The sequence below is a fragment of the Bubalus bubalis genome, chromosome 5, assembly GCF_019923935.1.
Source record: "Bubalus bubalis isolate 160015118507 breed Murrah chromosome 5, NDDB_SH_1, whole genome shotgun sequence".
In the NCBI taxonomy this organism is placed as follows: Eukaryota; Metazoa; Chordata; class Mammalia; order Artiodactyla; family Bovidae; genus Bubalus; species Bubalus bubalis.
In genome coordinates this window covers 118,083,455-118,105,901 of record NC_059161.1, presented here as the reverse complement: position 1 = coordinate 118,105,901, position 22,447 = coordinate 118,083,455, and the positions used below count along the sequence as shown (strand labels likewise).

General features: G+C 53.2%; 1 protein-coding gene across 2 annotated transcripts; it reads right to left on the bottom strand.

Annotated features, from left to right (window-relative positions):
• Positions 1-214: 214 nt before the first annotated feature.
• CD5 (CD5 molecule) lies at positions 215-21,648 on the bottom strand. 2 transcript variants are annotated; one of them, XM_006061715.4, is made up of 11 exons: positions 21,467-21,643; positions 10,179-10,217; positions 8,400-8,708; positions 7,892-7,954; positions 7,306-7,638; positions 4,765-5,064; positions 3,984-4,109; positions 3,229-3,282; positions 2,056-2,175; positions 1,432-1,523; positions 215-567 (listed from the first exon to the last, which is right to left on the bottom strand). In XM_006061715.4, the coding sequence occupies exons 1-10, from the start codon at positions 21,516-21,518 to the stop codon at positions 1,435-1,437; spliced, it is 1,485 nt and encodes a 494-aa protein (XP_006061777.4). In that variant the 5' UTR covers positions 21,519-21,643; the 3' UTR covers positions 215-567; positions 1,432-1,434. The 2 variants fall into 2 exon arrangements, with proteins under 2 accessions (XP_006061777.4, XP_025142230.3); XM_025286445.3 differs by lacking the exon at positions 10,179-10,217 and having other exon boundaries at positions 21,467-21,648.
• Between the last annotated feature and the right edge of the window lie 799 nt (positions 21,649-22,447).

The window sequence follows — 22,447 nt, the reverse complement described above, 5'->3', positions numbered from 1 at the left end:
TCCAACCACGAAGCTGCAGGGCCCCCTGCCCCCAGTAGGTGCCCCTTCCCACTGGCACCCCCAGAGGGATCCACGGAGGTAGATTGAGCAGGCTGAGCAGGCTTTTCCAGGAAGCAGAAAAAAGCATTATTTACAAAAAAACATATTAAAAATACATGAGAGAAATCAGCCCTCCCTCCCACCGCCCCCCTGCAGGTGCAGGCTTCCCGTGGGTCCTCGTGGGGTCAGAGTCTGAAGAGAGAGCCGATGTCCACAGACGAGGGAGGGGGCTGCCCGGGTATGGACCCCGTGTGTCTCTTCTTGGGAGAGGCTGCTTGCTTCCGGGCTCTGCCCTTTCACAGCTTCCACCCATGGAGGGGCCAGCTGAGCCATGCTGGGGTCTTCATGCTGGTGAAGATGTGAAGAGATGTCAGAGTGGACCTGCCTCTGCAGGGCAGTGGGATGTGTTGGGAGGTCCCATCCGTGGTCCTGCCGGGCAGGAAGTGGGACGTGGCATCCAAGTGGTGACTGCAGAGGATTCTCGGGATAAAAAATCTGGCTCTTAATATTTGTTCCCAGGTCACAGATCTGTGGGGTGAGAAGAAAGTGCGTTGGTGGAGGACACTTCATGCTCTGGGAATGGTTCAAGGAGTTGGGGGACAGGCCCAGAACCCCCAACCCAATATCAGGGACAGTGGCTTTGCCCTCCTTCTGGGGTAAGTCAATCAGGACATTTTCAGAGGTGCTTTTTTAAAACCTCAGGTATATATTTATTTACAATATTATATTTGCTTCAGGTGTACAACATCGTGATTCAGCAAGTTTATAGATTTTAAGGAAATCAACCCTGAATAGTCATTGGAAGGACTGGATGCTGAAGCTGAAGCTCCAATACTTTGGCCACCTGATGCAAAAAGCCAACTCATTGGAAAAGATCCTCATGCTGGGAAAGATTGAAGGCAAGAGGAGAAGGGGGCGACAGAGGATGAGATGGTTGGATGGCATCACCAACTCGATGGACATGAGTTTGAGCAAGCTCCATGAGTTGGTGATGGACAGGGAAGCCTGGCATGCTATAGCCCATGGGGTCACAAAGAGTTGGACACAACTTAGCGACTAAAGAGCAACATGATCATTATAAAATATTGGCTCTCTTCCCTGTGCTATACAATACATCCTTGTAGCTTATTTCTTTTATGGATAGTAGTTTGTACTTCTTAACATTCCTCTACCCTCAGGGGTTCTTATACGTGGTCTTCCCAGATGGAGTTTAAGGTTCATGACCCCGCTGGCTCAGATGGTCAAATCAGCTCCCACCACCTAAATTGCTGATGCTTATTCATTTCCTTTACAATAGCCCTGGTGCTCAGTGCCCGTCCCCCGACCCCATTCCTGGATAGGCAGGGTGAGCAGACCCAGGGGACTTGCGCTTATCCCCAGGGCTCTGCTCACCTCTTACAGCCTCTGAGCCCCGTGTAGCTCGTAGTCACTGTCAGAGGAGTTATCAGGCTGGGTGGAGATACGGTGCAGGGCCCCTTCCAGAGCTGTGGAAAGAAAGGAGGCTGCGTGAGCAGGCTTATCCCTTCAGGACACACAAAGAGAGCCCCTCAGAGCCGAGTGCCTTTCAGCTCTTAGAAGATCACAGAGGCTTCCTGAGCTGGTGGCTCAACAGCTCTGCAAGCGTTGTGATCAAATCGGCCAGTGTCCACTAATGATGCTGAGCGCCAGGCTCCCTGCGGCTTAATTGTCAGTGCCAGTCGGGTAGCACTCGATACAGGGCTCTGCAGGCCGCTGGTGGATGGCTCTGTTCTGCCTCGAAGAATCCGAGGGGCCTCATTTATTGAGAAACATGTCCTTTGGGTCACAGCGGAGCTGGTGTTTAATGACATCCCGGCACGTTCTTCTCTCCAGCTGAGGGGCCAGTTAAGGCTGTATCCCTTCCGTTACCTGCCGTGACCAGCCGTCAAAGGGGCAGTTTGATCCTCCGCCCTGCTCAGCCTCCTTCTCCCTCTGGGCAACCACGTGGCCCTCTGCTCGGCCCTGGCGTCATTCCTAGGAGTGCCAGCCAGTGCTTACCTGGATAAGCTGAAATCTGGGAGTTCCTGGGAGGCTGACTGTATTCGTTCTCCACGTGGGAGGCCGTGGTGTTCTCAACCTGGGACCGGACAGTCACCGTGTGGTTGCGATGGAAAGACACTGAGTAGATGCAGGAGACGGTGTCGTTAGATGTACTGTTCTGTTCTCCTCCTCCCCAGCTGGGGCCCAGAACACCAGTTTCCTGTTCCCATTGTGTAATGTGGGGATGGGAAAGGGGACAAGGACCCCCAGAAATCCTTCAGCACATACTTTTTTTCCCTTTCTTCCTGGGGATGCTCATTCTAGCAGGGCTCAGACTTTCATTTTTATTATTTTTTTACAAAATTTTTGGCCACACCCCATGGCATCTGGGACCTTAGTTCCCCAACCAGGGATGGAACACACGTCAGAAAGCGGAGTCTTAACCACTGGACCAACAGGGGTGTCCCAGGGCTCAGACTTTCAGAGCAGCTTTGGGTTGGTTGGCAAGCTGATTGGTGGGCAGGCCTTCAGTCGGTCAGTCCTCAATCATTGATCAAGCAGGGAATTGGGACATGAGTGATAGGGCAAATATGGTCCCTGCCCTCCTGGAGTTGAGGGTCTTTATCTTGTAAGAAAGATTTGACAACACAGTTGAAGGATTTGGCCCTCGACGTGTGAAAGGGGAGGATGTGTGGTGGAAACAGGAGGAAGGCTGTGGTTCTACCCACAGAAGTGCTCTGACTGTGGCCAGAAAGAAAGACGATGGGGGCCGGGGTGGGGGTTGGGCTGGCTGCATCCTAACGTCTTAAAACTGGCCTTGTAAAGTCTGCCCGTGATAAAGACACTCCATGAAAAATCTAGCTTGGGCCACCCTTCTTTACATATGCCCTTTCTGGAAAGATGAACCACCCAAAAATGCCCGTGTAGGTTCTCTGACAGGTCCTGAAGTAAAGAACTGTGTCTAGCTTTGCTTAATTCACTGATTCCCAAGTCTCTTTGATCGTGGCTTCCTCTTTTCTGAGTGCCACCTGCTAGCGCCCGCGGCCACAGGCATGCCTTAGACGACAACAGTGGAGTCGGAGGCCACGGGCAGCCTCTGGCTCCATCCGCAGTCAGCAGTGACCCACGACCCTGCTCCACCAGCCTCCTTCCTGAGGCCCAGGGAGGAGCCTGCCTCCGGGGCATACTTACTGTTCTGGTTCATTCCCGTTGGGCCAATCCACTGGCGCTGCTTCTTCTGGCGGACTGGGTGACAGACAGATGGCAAAAGGCACATCAGGATGGGGGTGGGGGGAATTGAGGGGGAGTAGGGGAGGGGGAGAGGGAAGGAGGGAGGAGGCAGCAGGTGCGTGCTGAGGCTGATTTTCCAGGAGAAACAGCGCAAGGTGTGTAGAACTAGAATTCAGGCCTGGGAGGGCCGCCGGGACCCAGCCAACACTGCCCACCTCTGGGCTTTCTCCCACCCGCCTCTCTAATCTCACAGCCTCGTCTTTGAACGATTTTTTCCCGAGCTCTGCAAGGCCAAGATGACACCTACTGCATTTACCGGGTCTACCCTCGCCCATTCGTTGGATGGGGAAACATACAGAGCTCAGACAGGAAGTGGCTCCATCATCTGCAAAGTGGTGGAGCCAACCTGGGACACCTGTCTTCTGAGGTCAGACCCTCTGGACCCATCACAGTCTAAAGAATACCCACACCCTCCCTTGGGCCTGGAGTGGGGCCCCTCTTTGGGTCCCAGATGTGGGCGAATCAGTGATTTTCCTGCTTGTTGCTTGGAGTAGAGAAGGGCCAGTGGGCAGGAGAGGGAGGGGCAGGGCTGGGAGGTGAAGCAGAGGTGAACCCAGCCAGCTCTCCAGAGGCGGGGACCCTCCCCTCCAGGGCCAACGTGCAGCCCTCCCCGGCAGGGGCTTCAGAGGGAGGCGGCTCAGGGCACCGTCACCTACATTTCTTCACGACCTTCTTGTAGGCCAGGGGGCCACACACGACCAGCAGCACTGCCAGAAGCACGAGGGCTAGGATAATGCTCATCACGGCACCCGCGCCCAGGCCCGCTCGGCTGGAGTTCTGGCCTGCAGGAGGCAGAGGGAGGTCAGTCCTGGCCCGGAGCGGGGTAGGGGCATCAAAACGGTCCATTTGAGGGAAGCTCCTGGCTGGTTGGCTGGCGTCCCCTAGGAATTGGCCAGCGTGTGTGGGAAGCAGTTTTCTGTCTGTCTGTCCATCCATCTCTGAAATCCTCTGCTCCCTGTTCATTTAGCCACCATTTACTATCTCACAATCGATCATCTGGCTCTCATTCACCACTTCTGCTATCAACCTTCCACCATTTTCCAGTTACTTATGAGTGATTGCCTTGCCTTCATCTACCAATAGCTGTCCACCCATCCATTTCTCTCTTTAACGTATTAGTCCGTTACCATTAATATAGGAAAGATGTACCCCATCCCTTGCTTTCCTAACTTCCATCTGAAAGAGCAGAAGACAGAATAAGAATACTATTTTTCACTAGCCTCCTGACAATTATGGCCAGTCTCCTCCTGATGGTTCCTGCTCATTTCTCTCTGAGCACGCTGTCCCCTCTCCCCCTATTTGTCATCTCTCCATCCTGTCCTAGGGCTCTCTCTCTTTAGTCCCTGGACTGTTCTTCAGAAATAATGCTCATTGACTGAGTCTTAGAACAAAAATCCAGAACCACCCTCTACCCACCACGGACCATGGCCAACTCACATGTGACAAACACCCTCTTGCAGTGAGACTTTTTCTCCTCAAGCTTGTGGCACCGGGACAGTATCCCCGGGGGACAGTAGAAGCCCCCCAAGGTCTTCTCGCTGGGGTCCAGCCCCCGGTAGGAGCTGACGTTGCCGCACTGCTGCTCCCGGCACACCTCCTCCCACCGTGCCGTGCCCTTGGCCCAGGAATCGTCACATAGCGTGTCCCACTTCTGGCCCTTCCCACTGCGCACTTCCACGGAACCTTCGCACACGTCGCTGCCCCCAACCAGGCGGCTCTGCACCTTGGGCTGGAAATCTGGGGGGAAAGCAACGGGAGGTGAGTTGGTGGGCTCAGCCGGAGCTCCCTGGGCCCCGAGCCTACGTGCCGGGCCACTGGGACCCTGTGACACCGGCCAAGTGTGGGCCCTGGCAGGGCCTAGGTCTCTGGGGGGCTTGGGTACCACGTGGGAGTGCCTTCCTTCCTGCCTTTCCCTTCTTCTGGCATCCTCTCTGGCATTTTCTCCATCAAGTTCTGTCCCTGGCACCTCTGGGCAGCTGAAACAGCTTGGGCACTTTCAGTGAAAAGGCCGGCACAGGGGCAGTGCCCATCGGCAGCCGCCAACTGCTGTCGTCCCCCACCCAGGGGGCAGTAAGAGAAGTGAGAAGTGAGAAATACGCTCCACCCAAGTCTGCTTCCCTTTTTGAAACATCCTCTCATTCTCTGGCTGCTCCCTGGGAGGTTGAAGGGCTTTTCAGAGAGGGGAAACTGAGGCCTGGGGATGAGAAATACCATCTGCTTTGAGTCCTGGAGATTCACTGCTGGGAACCATACCCAGGAATCCTGCTGCCCAGGCCTTGAGCCTGGAGGGACTGACTCTCATAAAAGGGCCTGATGCAACAGAGAATCATCGATTTCTGCTTGTCCGCTTGGCCTAGGGGCCCATGTGTGTTCAGGTCAGAGCACTTTGTGATCTTACCAGCTGTGGCCAGTTGCTATAGCAACAGCCATCTTCAAAGCTCTAGCAAATCTTCTACTCAGAAAAAAAAAAAAATCAAAGGCAAGCCTTCTGGGTATGGCTTTGCAGGTTGTAGCCTGCAAGAGGGCTCAGAGTGGTGGGTGAGCCTGGGAGCCAGCCAGGTTTTTTTCCCTCCTCAGGCTGAGAAATCCTTGGGGACTACTTCTGCCTGGAGGGGGCAGCATTTTACTAATTCACACCATGAATCCAGTGTTTTGGGGTATTCCTGCTTGCAGGATGGGCCCAGTGTTCCAGAGCAATGCTTCCCAGGTTAATGCACATGAACCCCAGAGACTGCTGAAATGCAAATCTTGATTAGTAGATGGAAGGTGGGGCCTGAGAGTTTGCATTTCTAACCAGTCAGATGAAGCTGCTAGTCCAGGACCACATTTGGAGTATAAGCGTGCTTATGTGCACACATACATGCTCAGTCACTCAGTTGTATCCGACTCTTTGAGACTCTATAGACAGTATTCTGCCAGGCTCCTCTGTCCATGGGATTTCCTAGGCAAGAATACCGGAGTGGGTTGCCATTTCCTCCTTCAGGGGATCTTTCCAAACCAGGGATCGAACTCACATATCCTGCATTGGCAGGCAGATTCTTTCCCACTGAGCTACCTGGGAAGCCCTCCACACTTGGAGTAGCTGAGGCTTATACTACAGACTCTGGAGTGATGCTACGTGAGTGGAAACCCCAGCTAGTGTTCTGTGATACTGAGTAAGAAATTTAACCTCTCAGAGCCTCAACTTTCCCATCTGTAAAGTAGGGATAACAATAGCACCCACCTCCTAAGCCTGTTGTGAAAAGGATGGAATGCCCCGAATGGTCCCCAGTGTGATACAAGTGCTCAGTAAGTGTGACTTCTTAAAGTTTGGACTTTACTAGAACATTTGTGATAGGAGCTACTACCTGCTGAGGTCTGCTGTGCTTACCCTTAATTTGACCTTTGGTCTTTTATCCTGTTTCTCTACTGATCCTGGTTTTGGGATCCCCCAGCCCGGCCTCTGGGCTCCTCCCTTAGCCACACTGGCATCGTTTGTTTCTTCAGGGTGGCAGTGTATGACTCAGCAGCCTCTGCAGGAAGCCCCTGGGGGCTCCGCTCTGCCCTCTCCCTACCTCCTATGAGTTACCATTGCTCCAGCCTCATCTGTCTCTGAGGCGCGTAAACTTCCCTCCTGCAAGGCTGGTCTCCTCCAAGTGCTCTATCCTTCTTGGGCCCTTGACACAAGCCACGATCCATCAAAACCACCAGAAGACCCTGCCTCTTTCCAAAAGTCCTGCTCTTCCCCAAGTGGCAGCCGAGCCAGCAGCACATTTGGGCCTGTTCTGCGTTACTTTGTGGAGATTCCCAGGGCGTTGCGTGTGCCACCTCTCCACCCCATGACCGCCCTACCTCTCAGAGGCCAACGATCAGCTCTCCGTTTCCCTTGTGTTCTCCACAGCACTAGTGCCCTGCGCTGCATGCTGGGGTTTCAGGAACATGAGATAAGTGACATGACCATGTGGGGACACCTGTGGGTCTCAGTCTGCTCCCACTCACCAGAACAGATGAGGCCAAGAGCTTGGCCACCCCCCCGGGGGTGCACTTTTCGGAAGCATTGCTCCAGGGAGGTGCATTTTGGGTTCTGGATCTCCCAGCGGATTGGCAAGGGCCTTTGGCCTCCTGGCTTTGGTGTCTGGGCTTCCTCGGTCTCTGGCAGGGGCTTCAGGAAGGAGCCACACTGGAGGGCTGCACAGATGAGTTGCCCCAGGTCCTTGATCTCATTCTGGGGCTCGATGCCGATGGTGCCGCCCAGGCCACCGCTGTAGAACTCCACCACGCCAGCACACTGCAGGCCCCCGGGCTCTGCCACCAGCTGAAACCTGGGAGGTGCTAGGGGAGAGAAGGTAAGGGACAGGGACCTCACCACTGATGACCAGCACGCAGACCTTCCTTGTTCTTTGGTTCTGACACACAGAGGACCAAGTGACTGGGCAATGACCCTAGGAGGTGGTGAGGTCCCAAATATTGCATGGAACATACGCTACAATTTTTCTTGCTTACTTGAAACTCAAACGTAAACATCCTGTGTTTTTATTTGCTAAAATCCAACATCCAACCCCCAGAGCCCTCAGAATCCTTTTACCTGTGGGCTCCGGAGTGGTTGTGGGCGGGGAGGTCGTGGGAGGAGCTGTTGTCCTCGGTGGCTCTGCAAAAAGATGCTCTGATTAGGAAGAGGCCAGGGCCCCTGGAAGAGGAGGGGGTATGGGGAGAGCTGGGGGCAACCGGCAGTATTAAGAAAGAACTGGAAGTCATGATGTAAGTACCACAGGCCCCATCAAACCCACTTGACCCATACGTTGTATCTAAGCCTCCTGCGAGTGCCAGCCCATTTTACAGTTGGGAAAATAGAAGTTAAGAGTAGACAATGAAGTTAGCCATTGGCAGAGCCAGTTCCTCTACCTTTTCCATCCCCAGACAGGGGCCAGCACCCTCTCTGCTCTCCCCTTCCAGTTCCCCACCAGTGCATGTTTCTGAGAGGGTGGTTATAAGTTGGTGACCCCTTCCATCTGCTTGCTCAGGCTCCAGGTCACAGGCATGGGCAGGGAAGCTGCCCAGACCTAGGGAACCTACTGGGCTGGCTAGTCACCCACCTAAGCAGATCAGGGCCAGAGGGTCCACCTGGCGTCCCCTGTTGAGGCTGCAGTTGGAGAAGGATCCCAGCTGTCCACGGCAGATTATCAATTTCTGGAATTGCCCCTCTTTGAAGTGATGCGAGGAAGAGAGTAACAAAGGGTTCCGGCACTGCAGCTCCCGGCACAGCTTCGAGAACTGCCAGGGATCCTGGTAGAGTGAAAGCTGGCCCCAGCTCTGGCTGTGCACCGCGTACCACTCTGTCCCGTTGCTGACCTCCAGACGGCCCTGACACCGTGAGCCAGAGCCGCTCAGTCTCACGGCGAACCCTAGAAGTCAAAGAGATGGCAAGTGGGAGGTCAGGCTGGACAGGGTCCTCCACGGGAGCCCTCCTGTACCCTCCCCACCCGGGACCCCAAGTCAGCCAGGCTCCCTCTACCCATGGGGTCCTCCCACCAGCTTTGCTCCTCCTGTGAGTTTCATCCTCAGGGTCCCTTCGGGGACTTTCCAGAAACTCATGCTGGTTCTGCTCTGGTTCCAGGTGGTCCCTTAAAAATCAGGTCCAGGAGGATGGGGTTCGAGACCCCAGCGGAACTTGGAGCAGTGAGCAAGGAGTTCTCAGCACCCACTGCCCAGCAGACTCGCTTCCCACCCCCTGCCTTGAAATTCTTTCGATAGACCCCAGATAGGGCCCGGTGCCTGATTTTTTTCTCTCTATCCAACTTTTAAAATCAATTTTATTGAGGCATGATCTATCTACAGGGACATGCACGCATTTTAAGGGCACTTGTTCAATGAAATTTGACAAATGTATACACACTTGCAGCCCCCACTGTGCTCTAGTCAAAGAACTTTCCCATCACCCAGAAGTTCCCTTGTGCCCCTTCACAGCCGATTTCCCTGAATCCAGCCTCAGGCCTCCAGTGATCTGCTTTCTGTCACTAGAGATGAGTTCTGCCTGCTCTCAAATGTGATATAAGTAGAATCATGTGGCAGGTCCCATCTGGCTAGCATTTGGAGTTAGCATGTCATTGCAGGCTTCCAGGTCCCAGTCCAGGGCCTGCCAAGGACCCCGCAGCCCCTTCTGACTGCCTGTAGCTTCAAGAGACCCTCTTGCTACATTTATCTCCAAATACATTCAGCCTGATATTATCTCAGGACACGTGAAAAAGAGAGGTCTGTGGTGACGGGAACCTGGGGACTGCTAGATTTGAAAATGCTTAACAGAGTTCCTCATTGCAGGACTTCTCAGACCCTTTACCAGGCCATTGTCCCCTGTCAGGCTCTAAGGTGGGATGTAGTGTGACCTATGCTTTGTCCAACGAGTTCCATGGAACCCTGTTTGGGAAACACTCACCTCTAGGATTAAAGCCCAAGACATTTAACACACATCACAATCTGGGGCAGCCTCTCTGCAGCCTCTGCTGCAAATGTCTCTGGCCAGGGAGCATCTGGCAGGACTGGGTAGGAAATAGGACTTTGCAAGATGCATTTATGGGCCAGTATAGTTTCTGTACCCGATGAGTGGACTGTAACAATAGTTAGCATGAGAACTAGCATTTGCACGGTACTTTATGGCTGTCTAGGGCAGCTCTCTGCAAAAGGGCCTCTTTAGGTTGCGTGAGTGTGTGTGTGCGTGCCCACACGCGTCTGCATGTGTGTGTGTTGGGAGGGGGGGTATTCTCTCTCTCTCCCTGTAAGGTGAGATTCACTCTAATGAAAAGATGGTAGGTCCCCCTACAGCCTGGTGGAGTCGCAGCCCTGCTCCATGCCCCCCTCTCCGCGTGGCTCTTCCTTACCTCGCGCCTCCACCTTGAGCCCTCCGAGGCAGGAAGTGGCTGCGGAAAGGAGAGAGGAGGGTCAGGAAGTGAGGTCTCTCCCCTGCTCCCGTCTCCCCACCTCACCTCTGCCCGCAGCCTGATCAATGGCCTATTCTGCCCCATGCCGCCGTCATGGGGTTCAGGGACCGGGGTTTTCACACTGCAGGTTGTAACCCTTAGGTGGGTCATGAAATCAGTGTTGTGTGTTGCAAGCATCAGTTTTCTTTCTTACTTTAAAACTTGACTTTTTCAATGAACATGTGAAATTGATTTTCTTTTAGTGCAGTTCTAGGACTATAAACACACACATAGATCTGCATGATCACTGTCACCGTCACTGTGTACAGTTCTGCACACCCCTCAAGGATTTCCTCATGCTGTTCCTCTGTAGTAATATGCAGCATTGCAACCATCAACTTTTTAAAAATTGTGTAGCAATGCAACCATCAACTTAAAATATATTTTTCAAACTTTTGACAGCACCCCATCTTAGTTCCCTAACCAGGGATGGAACCCATGCCTCCTGCATTGGAAGGTGGAGTCTTAACCACTGGACCCACCAGAGAAGTCCCTACAACCCTCAGTTTTTTAAAAAATGAAATGGATGAGAATAGAGAATGTCAGAATGCATCATGTTTCGTGAAGATAAGGCTCAGTTTTTGTGCGCTGGGTGTCAATATAAAAATATCCTGAGTGTCACTTTCAATCAAAAAAAAAAAAAAAAATCAAACATCTTAGTTCTAGAGAGCTGAGAAACTAGCCAACATGGGAACCTAGAACATTTTGCTACTTTCTAGAATTCCCAAGGCAGGATAGAAATGAAACAATTTCTCTTCAACAGCTCCCAATTTAGGAGGAGGAAATCTGAGCTCAAAGAGGCAGTGGGACTTGCCCAAGATCAAGCAGTCAGTTGGTAAAGGAACCCAGCGGACACGTGTTTAGGGAGAACTGGTCTACCCCTTGGCAGGCTCCTGCCTGGGCCCCTTCAATAGGAATGTGGGCCCCTAGGAAGTCCCACTTCCTCCCAGCCTCGTCTGGAAGGAGCAAGTGGTCCTCCACTTGTGGAGCAAGTGGTCAAAGCAGGTAATCATCACCCTCTTGGCAGAGCAGCTCATGGCTGACTCAAGTGTAGCTGGGAGAGGTTTGATATGGGTGGGTATGAGTAGGGTGGCACGCTTGTACAGCCTCCAAGCCCACACTCCACATTTACTGCTGGGCTTCATCAGCCGTGGAACAATCGGTTTGGTTTCTGTCTGCCCCCAGGGCTCGCTTCTCAACTGGGAACTGGGGACACTATTGGGCCAGGGTGAGTACTTTATACAGTAAAGGGCTGTGTTTAAGTTTCTTTTGAGAGATTGTTGCTGGCTGTAAAAAAGCCTAGTTTTGCCTGAGTGTTCTGAAGCTGATGGTAGAATTTTAAAGGAAGTCACGCCCCACCAGCCTGCCCTCTCTCCCAACCAAGATTCCTTGTAATGACTTGGCAGCCTGTTGTAAGTTTCATCCATCCTGGCAAGAGCTCACCATAGTTGTCCTGAGAGTCCTGGGCCTCAGAAGGGGAAGGTATTTCTAATGCAGAAACTGTGTCAGGCCCAGAGCTCTGCTCTCGGCTGGGAGAGGCTTGACCAGCTCTCGATCATCCAATCTGCTGCAATGGGCAGGATGGCCTCAGGAGGACATGGTGAAGACGCTTGGCTCACTTGGTGACGAGGAGGCAGGAGGCCCTTTGTTCTGCCCTCACCTTTCACCCCTGACCTCTTACCTCTCTCGGTGCCAATTCCCAGTGGGAATGGGGCTGTCTACTTTTAGGGAGTCATTTCTTTGGCTAAACCCTGAGGGTTGAGGCAGCTTGAAGTGGCGCTAATGAGAAGAGGGGAACCTAAAGATCCACCCTTTGGTGCTCAGTGCTGCAGGAAAGTTTCTCAGGCATTGAGGCCCTTCGCTGGGTCTGAGTAAGAGCTCTGCCACATCCTTGGCCCCTCTGAGCCTCAGTTTCCTTGTCTGTGGCATGGGAACAAGAAAGGGACCAGTTTTATAGCAATGTTATGAGGATGAGCTGAAGCAATCTATGTAAAAGCCTTGGCCCAGGGCCTTCCTGGCCAGCATTCTCCATCCGGCATTCCGTGCTCAGAGCTGGTGTTGCCGGTTGTGGAGCTGGCTGGGCCTGTGGCACAGGTGGGTGGACTGCAGGCCTGCTTGGGAGTTTTCCCAGGGGGAGGGGTCTGGGTCTGGATGCTCAGAGAGCTGGATCACAGGGCTTGCTGCCCCCCTTTCCCACCTGAGAACTTCATATTCCCAAAGTCACCACAGCCAACCCTTGTTAACAGCAGCCACCAATTATCGAACACCTACTGTATACTCAGCCCTCGGGAACGTAGTTCCTTACAGATATGGTTGTTTATCTTCCAGATGGCCCCACAATGTGAGCTGAATATATGTTCGATACAGACGTCTGTTCAGGGTGACACCGCTAGGGCCTGGATTCGTACCACAAGTCTGCCTTCCAAACCCATCTCTCTGCTTTCTGCCACCTATCTGGGCCTCCAGAGGGCCAAGTCCTCAGAACGGACAAACAAGCAGAAATGAACATGAGTTAGACCCTGACCCTGGTGCTGGAGCCTCCAGACCCCAAAGCCCCTGAGGGCAGGGACTGGGCCTGACCACCCTTGCCAATCTCACATGGAACAGCCAGAGAACATTCTCAGGAAAGACTGCACAACCTGAGAACCAAGGAGAGTTCTAAAAAAGAAAACGCCTGGTGGAGACAAGGCATCTATGTGATCCAGGGCCTCACCTTCCTTCTGTGAGCCTGACTGGCCTGCGGTGAGCAGCATTTCTTGTCACCGTCACTGTGGCCATCATTGTCACCACCATCACCAATGCCATCACCACCTCCACCCTCACAACGCAGTCACCGTCGCCATCACCATAATCACCACCCCGTCGCCGTCACCACCACCTCCACCATCACCATAAACGCTTCTCTAGTTCGTCCTTTCTCCCAGACACTTTTATACGTGAACTCTCTCAAACCTCACCGCAGCTCTGCAAAGCTGACACTATTATTTTGACCTTCTCATTTTATAGATGAGATTAAATAACCTGTTAAGCAACTGATGAGCACTGGGGCCAGGCCTCCAAGCCAGGCCACCTGGCACAGTGTCTGTGCTTTTGACCGCTGGGCTGAGCTGCCTCCCTTCCCTTCAGTGGAAACCTGTGCTGGCCTGCTCTGTGTTTCACCGATTCCTGCATATTCCTGGCATGCAAACCTGATGAAAAGGAGTGAATTTGAAATCCCCTTCAGCCAGTGAAACATCCTATGGGAAGACTTTCCCTGAACTTGATGTGTGATCCTGGCAAATCACTCAACCTCTCTGGGCTTGGTCTCTTCGTTTGTAAAGTGAAGACCTTAGATTCCACCTCCCTCACCTTCCTCTCAGTTCAAACTTCCAGGATCTATAATTTCTGGTTCCTGATGTATCTCAGCCACAGGCAGGCAGGCGTGGGCAGGTGAGATGCACGACTGACTGGGAGGCTTCCTGGGCGCTGCTTCTTCCTGTCTGTCCAGGGATCTGCCAGCTTTTGATTTGTCCACAACTTATTTTTATTCTTTTAGCTGCTTCTCACAGGGGCTGGACCAGCATCCTCCTTCCCTGAACCCTGCAGACTGTGCTCAGGGTCCCTCAGACCCCCTTCCTGGCTACACCTTAGCCTGGAGGTCCAGGCTAAGCATGCAACCAGAGGTCCAAGGCTTTGCTGCTGCAGAACCTGCCAACAGAAGCCTGGGGACCCTACAGACCATGAAGGACTCTAGTCATGAAAGTATCGCGCCATTCCCCAATCCATTATCTACCACCACAATCTGAGCAGCCAGGACTAGGGTCCTTCCTTCCCATGCCAACCTCTCCTCAGAGCCCCCACTATTTCAGGCTTAGATTGGCCAAGCCAGGGAAAGCTCGGGGCTGAAAAAGCCAGAGAGGCAATAGGAAGTCTTCTTCATGCTCCCCGAGCTCCTCTCCTCATCTCTACCTTTGCAGAGATTGAGCTGTTCAGACCCTGCTGCCCTAAGGAGGTCTTGGGTGGGGAGTAAATGAACTTCTGAAAGAGAGTTGCAACTCTGAGACATTTACGCACTCATCCCCTCCCTTGCCTCTCCTCTTCCACACTTCCCCTCCCCCTACCCCATTCTGGATGGTTCTCTCTTCGGCTCCCTCTACTGCAACACTTTGAGCTGCATCAGGCCACAGATGAGTTTTATTTGCTCAGCAGAGTTTTAAAAAATTGGGGAGGGGAGCCCGTTATTTTTAAAAGTTTCTTTTTGTTTTCTTTTTCCTCTTCTTATTTATTTTTCGGCCTCATACATAGCATGCAGGATCTTAGTTCCCTGACCAGGAATCAAACTTGTGTCCCCTGCAGTGGAAGTACAGTCTTAACCCCTGGACCACCAGGGAAGTCCCTTGCTTTTCTTTTTTATAAAAAATCCCAAGATCGAGATATTTTTGAAAAATAAGTTTTCTGTGGCTCAGGCGATAAAGAATCTCCCTGTAATGCAGAAGACCCGGGTTCAATCCCTGTATCGGGAATATCCCCTGAAGAAGGGAACGGCTACTCCATTATTCTTGCCTGTATTCACTCCAGTATTCTTGCCTGGAGAATTCCATGGACAGAGGGGCTTGATAGGTTACATACAGTCCATGGGGTCGCAGAGTCAGACACAACTGATTGACTAACAGTGTTTCTGGTCATGCGGGGCTGCGCTGCCGTGAGCCCTAGGGCAGTCAGTTCAGTTCCAGGATTGCCAGCGTCCTTGGGGCACCCTACTGTCCCCCTGCATCTGGAGAGCCTCAGCAGCAAACATATGATGGTTTCTGCAGCAAAACATGAATTATCACACCAAGTGGGATGCGTGAAGATTATAAATAGTCTCCTATTCGTTCAGGTCAGGATTTGCAGTGTATGTGCTTGCTGGAAATTTACAAATACTTTTTGGAATCACAGATGCAAGCTGGTGGGCCTGTATTATTGCTCCCACTTTACAGCAGAGCCTGAACTTGGCTCAGGCGGCTGGCTTCAGAGACTGTACCCTTTATGCCGGCCTCAGACCCACTCGTGGGCCCTCCTGGACCCGCGAGCACCTCCCCTCACAGTCCCTACGTACTGAGAAATGGAGGCAAGAGCGAGGCCCGCCTTGGGGAGCCCTGCCTTGCGAGGGTCCAGTGGGCACGGGGATCCCAGGGAGGCGCTGGGACTTCACTGATGATAAAAACAGGGACAGCCACCTCTTACCCCGCGTAGACCCGCGGACAATGGTTTTAAATGGGAGACCTCGTTTCTTCCCTACATCCTCAATCATGGGGTCTGTCATCACTCTATTTTACAGTTAAGGAAACTGACAGACCAATTTAGTGTGGTTAGGAAGTCAGATGTTCCCTTTTTTCCATTAACAGTGATTCCCTTAATGGTCCCTAACATTCTCATCAATTTACAGCAAACACAGTATGTCCACTGCCTTTGGGGCCTTTCTGTATTTTGCTTCCCTTGGCCTCTGATGAGAGGTTAGGTCAGGAGGCCAGGAATCCTGATTTTCTGAGACGACACTTGTCAGTGGAGCCCTGTTAACCTGAATCTGTATCAGGGCTTCAGGGAAACAAAGATCACAAAGGGCCAAAATTCTGTTTCTCTGGCGCAGCACCAGATGAAGGGTTGGTTTTTGATTAGGAGCCTTTTTGTGTGCAAAATGCTCAGAGAATCACACGGGGTTCATGCCAGGAGAAGCTGGGGGGCTGGGGCCCACAGAAGGAACAGCAGATTCGGGTCTCTAATCTCAACCACCCAGAGCCTGCGCCAACAAGCAACAGAGAGCAGCTCCTGGGCAAAATGGCCTTCGTATCTGAACTGCGATTCCACGCTCTCCCTGATGGCCTTGTTTGTCTGATTGAATTTGCATGAGTTTCACACTTGCCGTATGTGGTTCCATTGTCACACGGACCGGCCCTCCTTTCTTTTCGGAGCCTCACTTACTCCAAAACCTGCACAAGGGCTCATCCTTTCCATCCACAGCCCTGTGAAGAAGGAACGGGTGCCATCTCTACTTTCAGATCAAGAAACTGATGTTCAGAAAGGCTGAGCAACTAGCCCAAGGTCACACAGCCCGCTGGTGGTAGGGTCAGGACAGAAATCCCATCACCATCACTTGATAGGGCCCTATGGGCTCTACCACTGGGAGACCCCAGAGCCTGCTGGCACCGTGGTACCGATGGGGAAACTGAGGCCAGAGAGGAGGGCTTCACCCCACAGGGGCATCTGTGGGATCCTTGTTGCCTCTGCCGACCGTCACCAATTTCCTTTTCTGTTCCGGCCACACATCTCCCGGTTGTGCCCCCAGGGAGAAGGGAGTACCAGGGATCCTGTGGGAACGTGAGGGTCAAGCTCCCCAGGGGTGCACAGCAATGACAGGGCAGGAGTGGTGACACGGTAGTTAGAGGAAGTAACACTGGGCCACGGCCCCCACCCTATCTGCAATTCAAAGCCAAAACGCAGTCCTTTCTGACACATTTGGTGGGAAGGTATTTATGTTTTTAGTGCACAAATGAGGTTGCACTGCAGAAATGGGAATGTGTTTGATTACAGCGTGTTGCCCAGATCTCCTTGGTGTGTTGTGAGCACACAGCACATACACAACAGTACCTTCCACCGCCTGGAAAATTCTGAGTTCCCAAACGCATCCAGCCAGAGGTTCAAGATAACGGCTTGTGGATCTGGAGAGGTCCCATTTCTCTCCAGGGTGCTCAGCACTCTTTTTCCTTGGCTTGGCCCCAGGTGCCTCGAGTTTGTTGGAGAAAATGCCCCGTCCTCACGGAGGCCTTCATGGCTGCCCTGCCTCGAGCCTACATGTGACTGCCACCTTCCTTCCTGGGCACACATGGCGCAGTGGAATCACTCACTTCCTATGTATATTTGCTCAAATGTGATCTTCTTATAAGACCTGGGTACAGCACAGCCCCCAGAGCCCCTAACCCCCAACCCCAAATCACTCCTGACCTCCTAACACCCATATAATCCTTGACTTGCTTGTCTCTTTTCTGTCTCCCCATCACACCTCTGTCTACTATGTCAGCTCCAGCTGGACAGGAATTTTGAGTGTTCACTGCTGTGTCCCTGGCACTTAGAATAACAGGTACTCGATAAATACTTGCTGTCTGACTGAATGAATGAACCAGATTTAAGGATAACAATTATCCTTTGAGATGAGCGCAGTGGCTATCCCCATTTTATAGATGAGAAGGCTGAGTCTCAGAGGCATGTTTCTGTCATTTGTGAGTGATCTCAAAGACATCAAACCCAGTTCTGCATTGCTTCAAAGCCCCACAGGCCTTTGCACGTGTGCACGCACAACACAGGCACACAGATGGCAGGCATGCACACACACACACACACATGCTCACAAGGTACCCACATGCATGCACATAGAATAGGCATTCAATCAGTTTTGTAGGAAGGCGAAGTCCCTCCATGGTCCCCTGATTGCTGCAGGGAAACCCCTCTGAGCTGTTGGCACAGGACAGGGTGACCGGAGGGGTCAGTGGGGGCCCTGAGCTCCCAGGTCTTCTGCTCCCCGCTGGCGGTGGGGAACTCGGGGTTTCTGGGGGCCTGATTCTTTGCACTCAGAGCCAGCAATGGCCTCAGCTCTGCACCCTGAGACTTCAGATTGGGCGGTAGGCTCACAGTGGGCATCCCCTCTCCCCACCTCCACTGTGGACATCCAGCCCCTCTAGGCCTGTCCTGCTCGTTGCCTTCACCCTCCACATGCCCTCTGCCTGGGTCACTCCTCCCACTTTTCCCTGCCTGACTGGATCCTTCCATCATTCGGGTCTCAGATGAGGTCATCTATTCAGAGAGCAGGCCCTCGGGCTGGGGGCCCCGTCAAACGTGAACTTGGTCCCAGAGGCTCAGTGGTTACAGTTTCCTTCATCACGCTAATGACAAAATTTAGAAATTTGTAAAATTTCGGGTGCTTCCTCCATGAGGGGGGTTCTTGTCTGGTTCACTGCTGTACCCCCAGAGCGTGACACAGAACTGGGCACATAGTAGACGCTCAATAAATATACGGAAGTGAAGAAATGAACGAATCATTAGCCAAAACAGGAGGATTGGAGGACAGAAAGCCTGATCGCTAGGCTCAAGTCTTCCCCACTGGGTCCTGCCTCACCTGGTTTCTTGTTGACTCTGATAATAAACAATAAGTAATCTTTATGATAAATTATATAATAAATTTACATATTTATTATGTGTAATAGGCTTCCCTGGTGGCTCAGACGGTAAAGAATCTGCCTGCAATGCAGGAGACCTGAGTTCAATCCCTGAGCTGGGAAGATTCCCCTGGAGAAGGAAATAGCAACCTGCTTCAGTATTCTTGCCTGGAGAATTTATTATGTATAAATAATAAATAAGTTATGTAATTATGTTACTATATAAATTTATTAATTATTATTAATGCTTACTCAGCACTTACTATACAAGCTAATGTTCCTACTGAAATCTACATTTATTGATTCATTTAATCCTTAGAAATTGCTATAAGACAGGTGCTATTATTATTCGAGTTTCGCATAGGAGGACACTGAAGCTTACAGAATGGGTCCATAGTCACCTAACTGGCAAGGGAGGAGACCAGAATTCAGACTGCTGAGTCCGTGACTTTACCACACCTTAGTGTCAGTTTCTGTAACCCTGGTGGCTAGACCTGAGTGGCTGGGCAGTGATCAGAGCTGCCTCCATGCCCCACCTTCAGCAGGTGAGCCCCCGGCGGGTTGGAGCTAAGAGCAGCTGTGGAGGAAAGCAGGCCATTGGTATTTCCATGTACCAAAGGTCCCTAAGCCATGGGCACAACTTTTGTGGCCAGAAAGGAGGCCGAAGTGTCCCCAGGGCTCTGGTGTTGGGTCGTCTCTGCTTAGAACAGCTTGAAGGGTGCCTGTGTTGCTTGCCCAACCCTGGGCCTAGGTGTCCCCAACCCTTGGTGGCCGTCTGTCTGCTGGTGGCGGTTGTGTCCCGCGGCCATTTTCCTAGTCATGGGAGTGGCTTTGGTGTGTCTTTGCTCTTGGCCAGGGCCACGGAGGGGCTCCATGGGAGCAGGAGTGCTGGGCTGAGGTGGGCTCTGCAGCTCATCAGCTGCTCCTCCTGGACCTCAGTTTTCCACACTGTAAAATGGGGGCAACGGGCCCTGCTTACTAGGCTGCTTACTAGGCTACCTGCTTACTAGGCCGTTGTGAAGCTTTCAGAAGAAAATGCCTTTCAAAGTATTTCTTAAGCTGTGATCCACTGAACAGTGGAAATGTTTATTATCCATCAGTTACACCCACACACATACACACTGGGAACTCTGCGCTCCTGGACTTCCGGATGGTTCCTGTACTCTGGTTAGGGCCCTGCCTCTGGACTCTGGGCTCTGCTGGGCCTGATCCTGCCAGGAGCCTTTCCCCTGATGGGATTCAGGGGGAGGGCTGCAGAGAAGGATCCCACCCCCACCTTCAGCTGGGAATTTGGCCAGACCCTTGACCCAGTGGGGTCAGAGGCCACAGGTAAGGAATGGGGTGGGGGGGAGGGTTGTGTACTTAGTCGCTCAGTTGTGTCTGACTCTTTGCCACCCCATGGACTGTAGCCTGCCAGGCTCCTCTGTCCATGGGCATTCTCCAGGCAAGAATATTGGAGTGGGTTGCCATGCCCTCCTCCAGGGGATCTCCCCAACTCAGAGATCGAACCCAGGTCTCCTGCATTGCAGGCGGATTCTTTACCACCTTTACCTCCCCCTCCCCTGAGCCACCAGGGAAGGGGAGGCTTAGGACCTTGGTTTTTGGAATCTCCAGGGCAAAGGAGGCCACAGCAGCTGCTTACGAAGGTACTGGAAAGTAACCAGGGCCCATCCCTCAGCCTCCACCCTGGGGACAGAAGGCACTTTGTGTCTCCTGCAGATCCATGGAAGAACAGTCATTAGAATATGTGTGCACACGAGCCATCACCACATGCCCGGGGGGAAGGCAAGCTACATGCAGAAGCCATGTTTCGCCTATGAAAACACATACGTGTACACACACACCTCTCACACACATATTCACACATACACACCCTTTTCTAGAAAGGACTGAGGTGCCCCGCTAAGCAGGCTATGTCCCCTGAGTCCTTCCTCCTAAACTGGGAAGCCTCAGGCTGCCATCTTCTCACCTGTTCCCGTCCTGAGTCAGTCACCTCTCTCAACTGCCACATCTTCCAAACCCTTGAGAAGTGGTCAGATCTCACCCAGTTCACCCCCCTGCATTTTATAAATAAGGAGGTAGAGGCCTGGAGAGGCTCGAGTCCTATTTGAGGTCATACAGGGCTAAACTTAGACCCCAGCGTTCAGACCACAAAGGACACTGCTCTCACCTGTCTCCCGTTGCTTAGGATCCTCCCCACTGGCCAGTGTTGCTGATGCCCCCGCAGCAGGGCTCCAGTCCCGAGCTAGTGTCCCAAGACCTCAGGGATGGAGGGCTGCCTCTTCCACCATCTCCCCTCCAGCAGACAAGAGACTCCAGGCTCACCCACCCCAAACCTTATCCCCAGCCAGCTTCTCCAGAGGCCCCAGGCCATTTCCACAGTCCCCCTTGGGTAAGGGTTAGGAAGTCCCTATCCAGGTCTGGAGTGACAGCAGACCCAGTGTGAGCTCACATCTGCCTGGGAGGTCTGGCTAAGGCCCCTGGGTAGAAAATAGAGTGACTAGGAACTAAGACTTGTGTTTTTGGCATCTGCTCAACTGCGATCCGGTCCCCACCCTACCTTGGCCCACTCTGTCCAGAGCATCACCAGAATTGCCCAGGAGATGGTGCGTTTCCTGTCCCTGGAGGCACCCAAGTAAAGGCTGGACACTCATAAGGCAGGGGTGAGGGTGGGTAGCTGCAGAGGGAAGCCGGCTCCGAATTAGAGCTGGACAACTTAAGTTCTAGGCTCAGAGCCTGATCTGAGGGTGGATTCCACCTGGAAGGGGACAGTAAGGTCCCCAACCCTCCAACAGTGCAAGAGAGAAGGAGAGGTGGGGCCCTTGTGGTGGGAGAAGCAGAGCCCAGTGCCAAGCCGGGGCTGGGAGACAAGACAGTGATCCTGGTGGCCCCAACCCTCTGCGATACTCCAGAGAGGTGACATGCAGGCCTGAGTCAGACCGAGGGATCTGATGCTGGCATCTTCTCTCTTGTACCCCGAGCCCAGGTACCCCCGGCAGACGCCCCAGAAGGGGTACTCACCCAGCAGCTCCAGAAGGTACAGGGTGGCCAGTGGCAGATGCTGAGACCCCATGGGCGCGGCCTCCTCCCGCCTCAGCCTCCGCAAGCTCGGCGCCCAAGTTGAGGGTGTCTGGCCTTGTGTCTCCCTCTCTGGGAGGAGGGGGTGGGGCAGACAGGGCTCAGGCAGGGGTGGGACAGGGGAGCAGGCAGTGCGGGGCCTGCGTCACCCGTGTTTGAAGTTGAAACTGTCAACTTCCTCCTCGGTAAAACACCATCTGTCCCAGTTCGACTGGCGGTCCTGGTCTCTGCCAGCTTCCTGCCCAGTGTGCCTAGGCCTGGGACAGTGCCTATGGCCTGGGGGCGGGGTGGGGGGCGGGGGCGGTCCCAAACCAGGATAAAGGGAGGAGGCCTGGGGGGGATTGAGGGGGAAAGGGGACACATCTCACCAAGTGAGCCCTTAGCTGTCACGAGTGGAAGGTGGTGGGCACCGCCCTAGTCCTTGCAGCAGACTCAGTGATGAAGAACCCCACCCAACCCTCCATCTCTGTTGTGGGGATGAGATGGGAATTGGAGGTGAATCCCCACAGGTAGCATTTTATGAGAAAGCACAGGAGAGGGGTCCTCCATGGATGCCAGACTTGCATCAGGCTGTGTGTGGATGGTGCAATCTTTGTGTCAAAGTGTTGCTGAAATAACCCTCTGGCTGTTGAGGAAAAGGCAGGCTGGCTGGCATTCTGCAAAGCAGATGTGGAGAAGGGCTCAGCCTCTCCGGGGCCTGGGCTCAGGTCCCTCAGTCCAGGATGGGTAGATGGAGCCCAGACCCCGGCTCCTTGGGGCTTTTCATAATCTGGGCCATGCCAGGCAGGGGCAAAGCGGTTCAGGGACGTGACAGTAGCCGAGTGTGAAGAGTTGGAAGGTAAGAGTTGGAGTCAGGCCTCGCAGCACCCGCCCCCTCCGGCCCCCACCCAGCACCCTGTGTGGGGCTGCCGGGGAGGCCCTCTC

What these genes read in the sequence shown, in the direction of transcription:
- CD5 (XM_006061715.4), bottom strand. Translation starts at nt 21,518, where the DNA reads ATGGGGTCTCAGCATCTGCCACTGGCCACCCTGTACCTTCTGGAGCTG. An exon ending in GTACCTTCTGGAGCTGCTGG is followed by an intron (nt 10,218 to 21,466) that starts GTGAGTACCCCT and finishes TCCTTTCCGCAG; the next exon opens with CCACTTCCTGCCTCGGAGGG. An exon ending in TCTTGGCCTCATCTGTTCTG is followed by an intron (nt 5,065 to 7,305) that starts GTGAGTGGGAGC and finishes CTTTCCCCCCAG; the next exon opens with ATTTCCAGCCCAAGGTGCAG.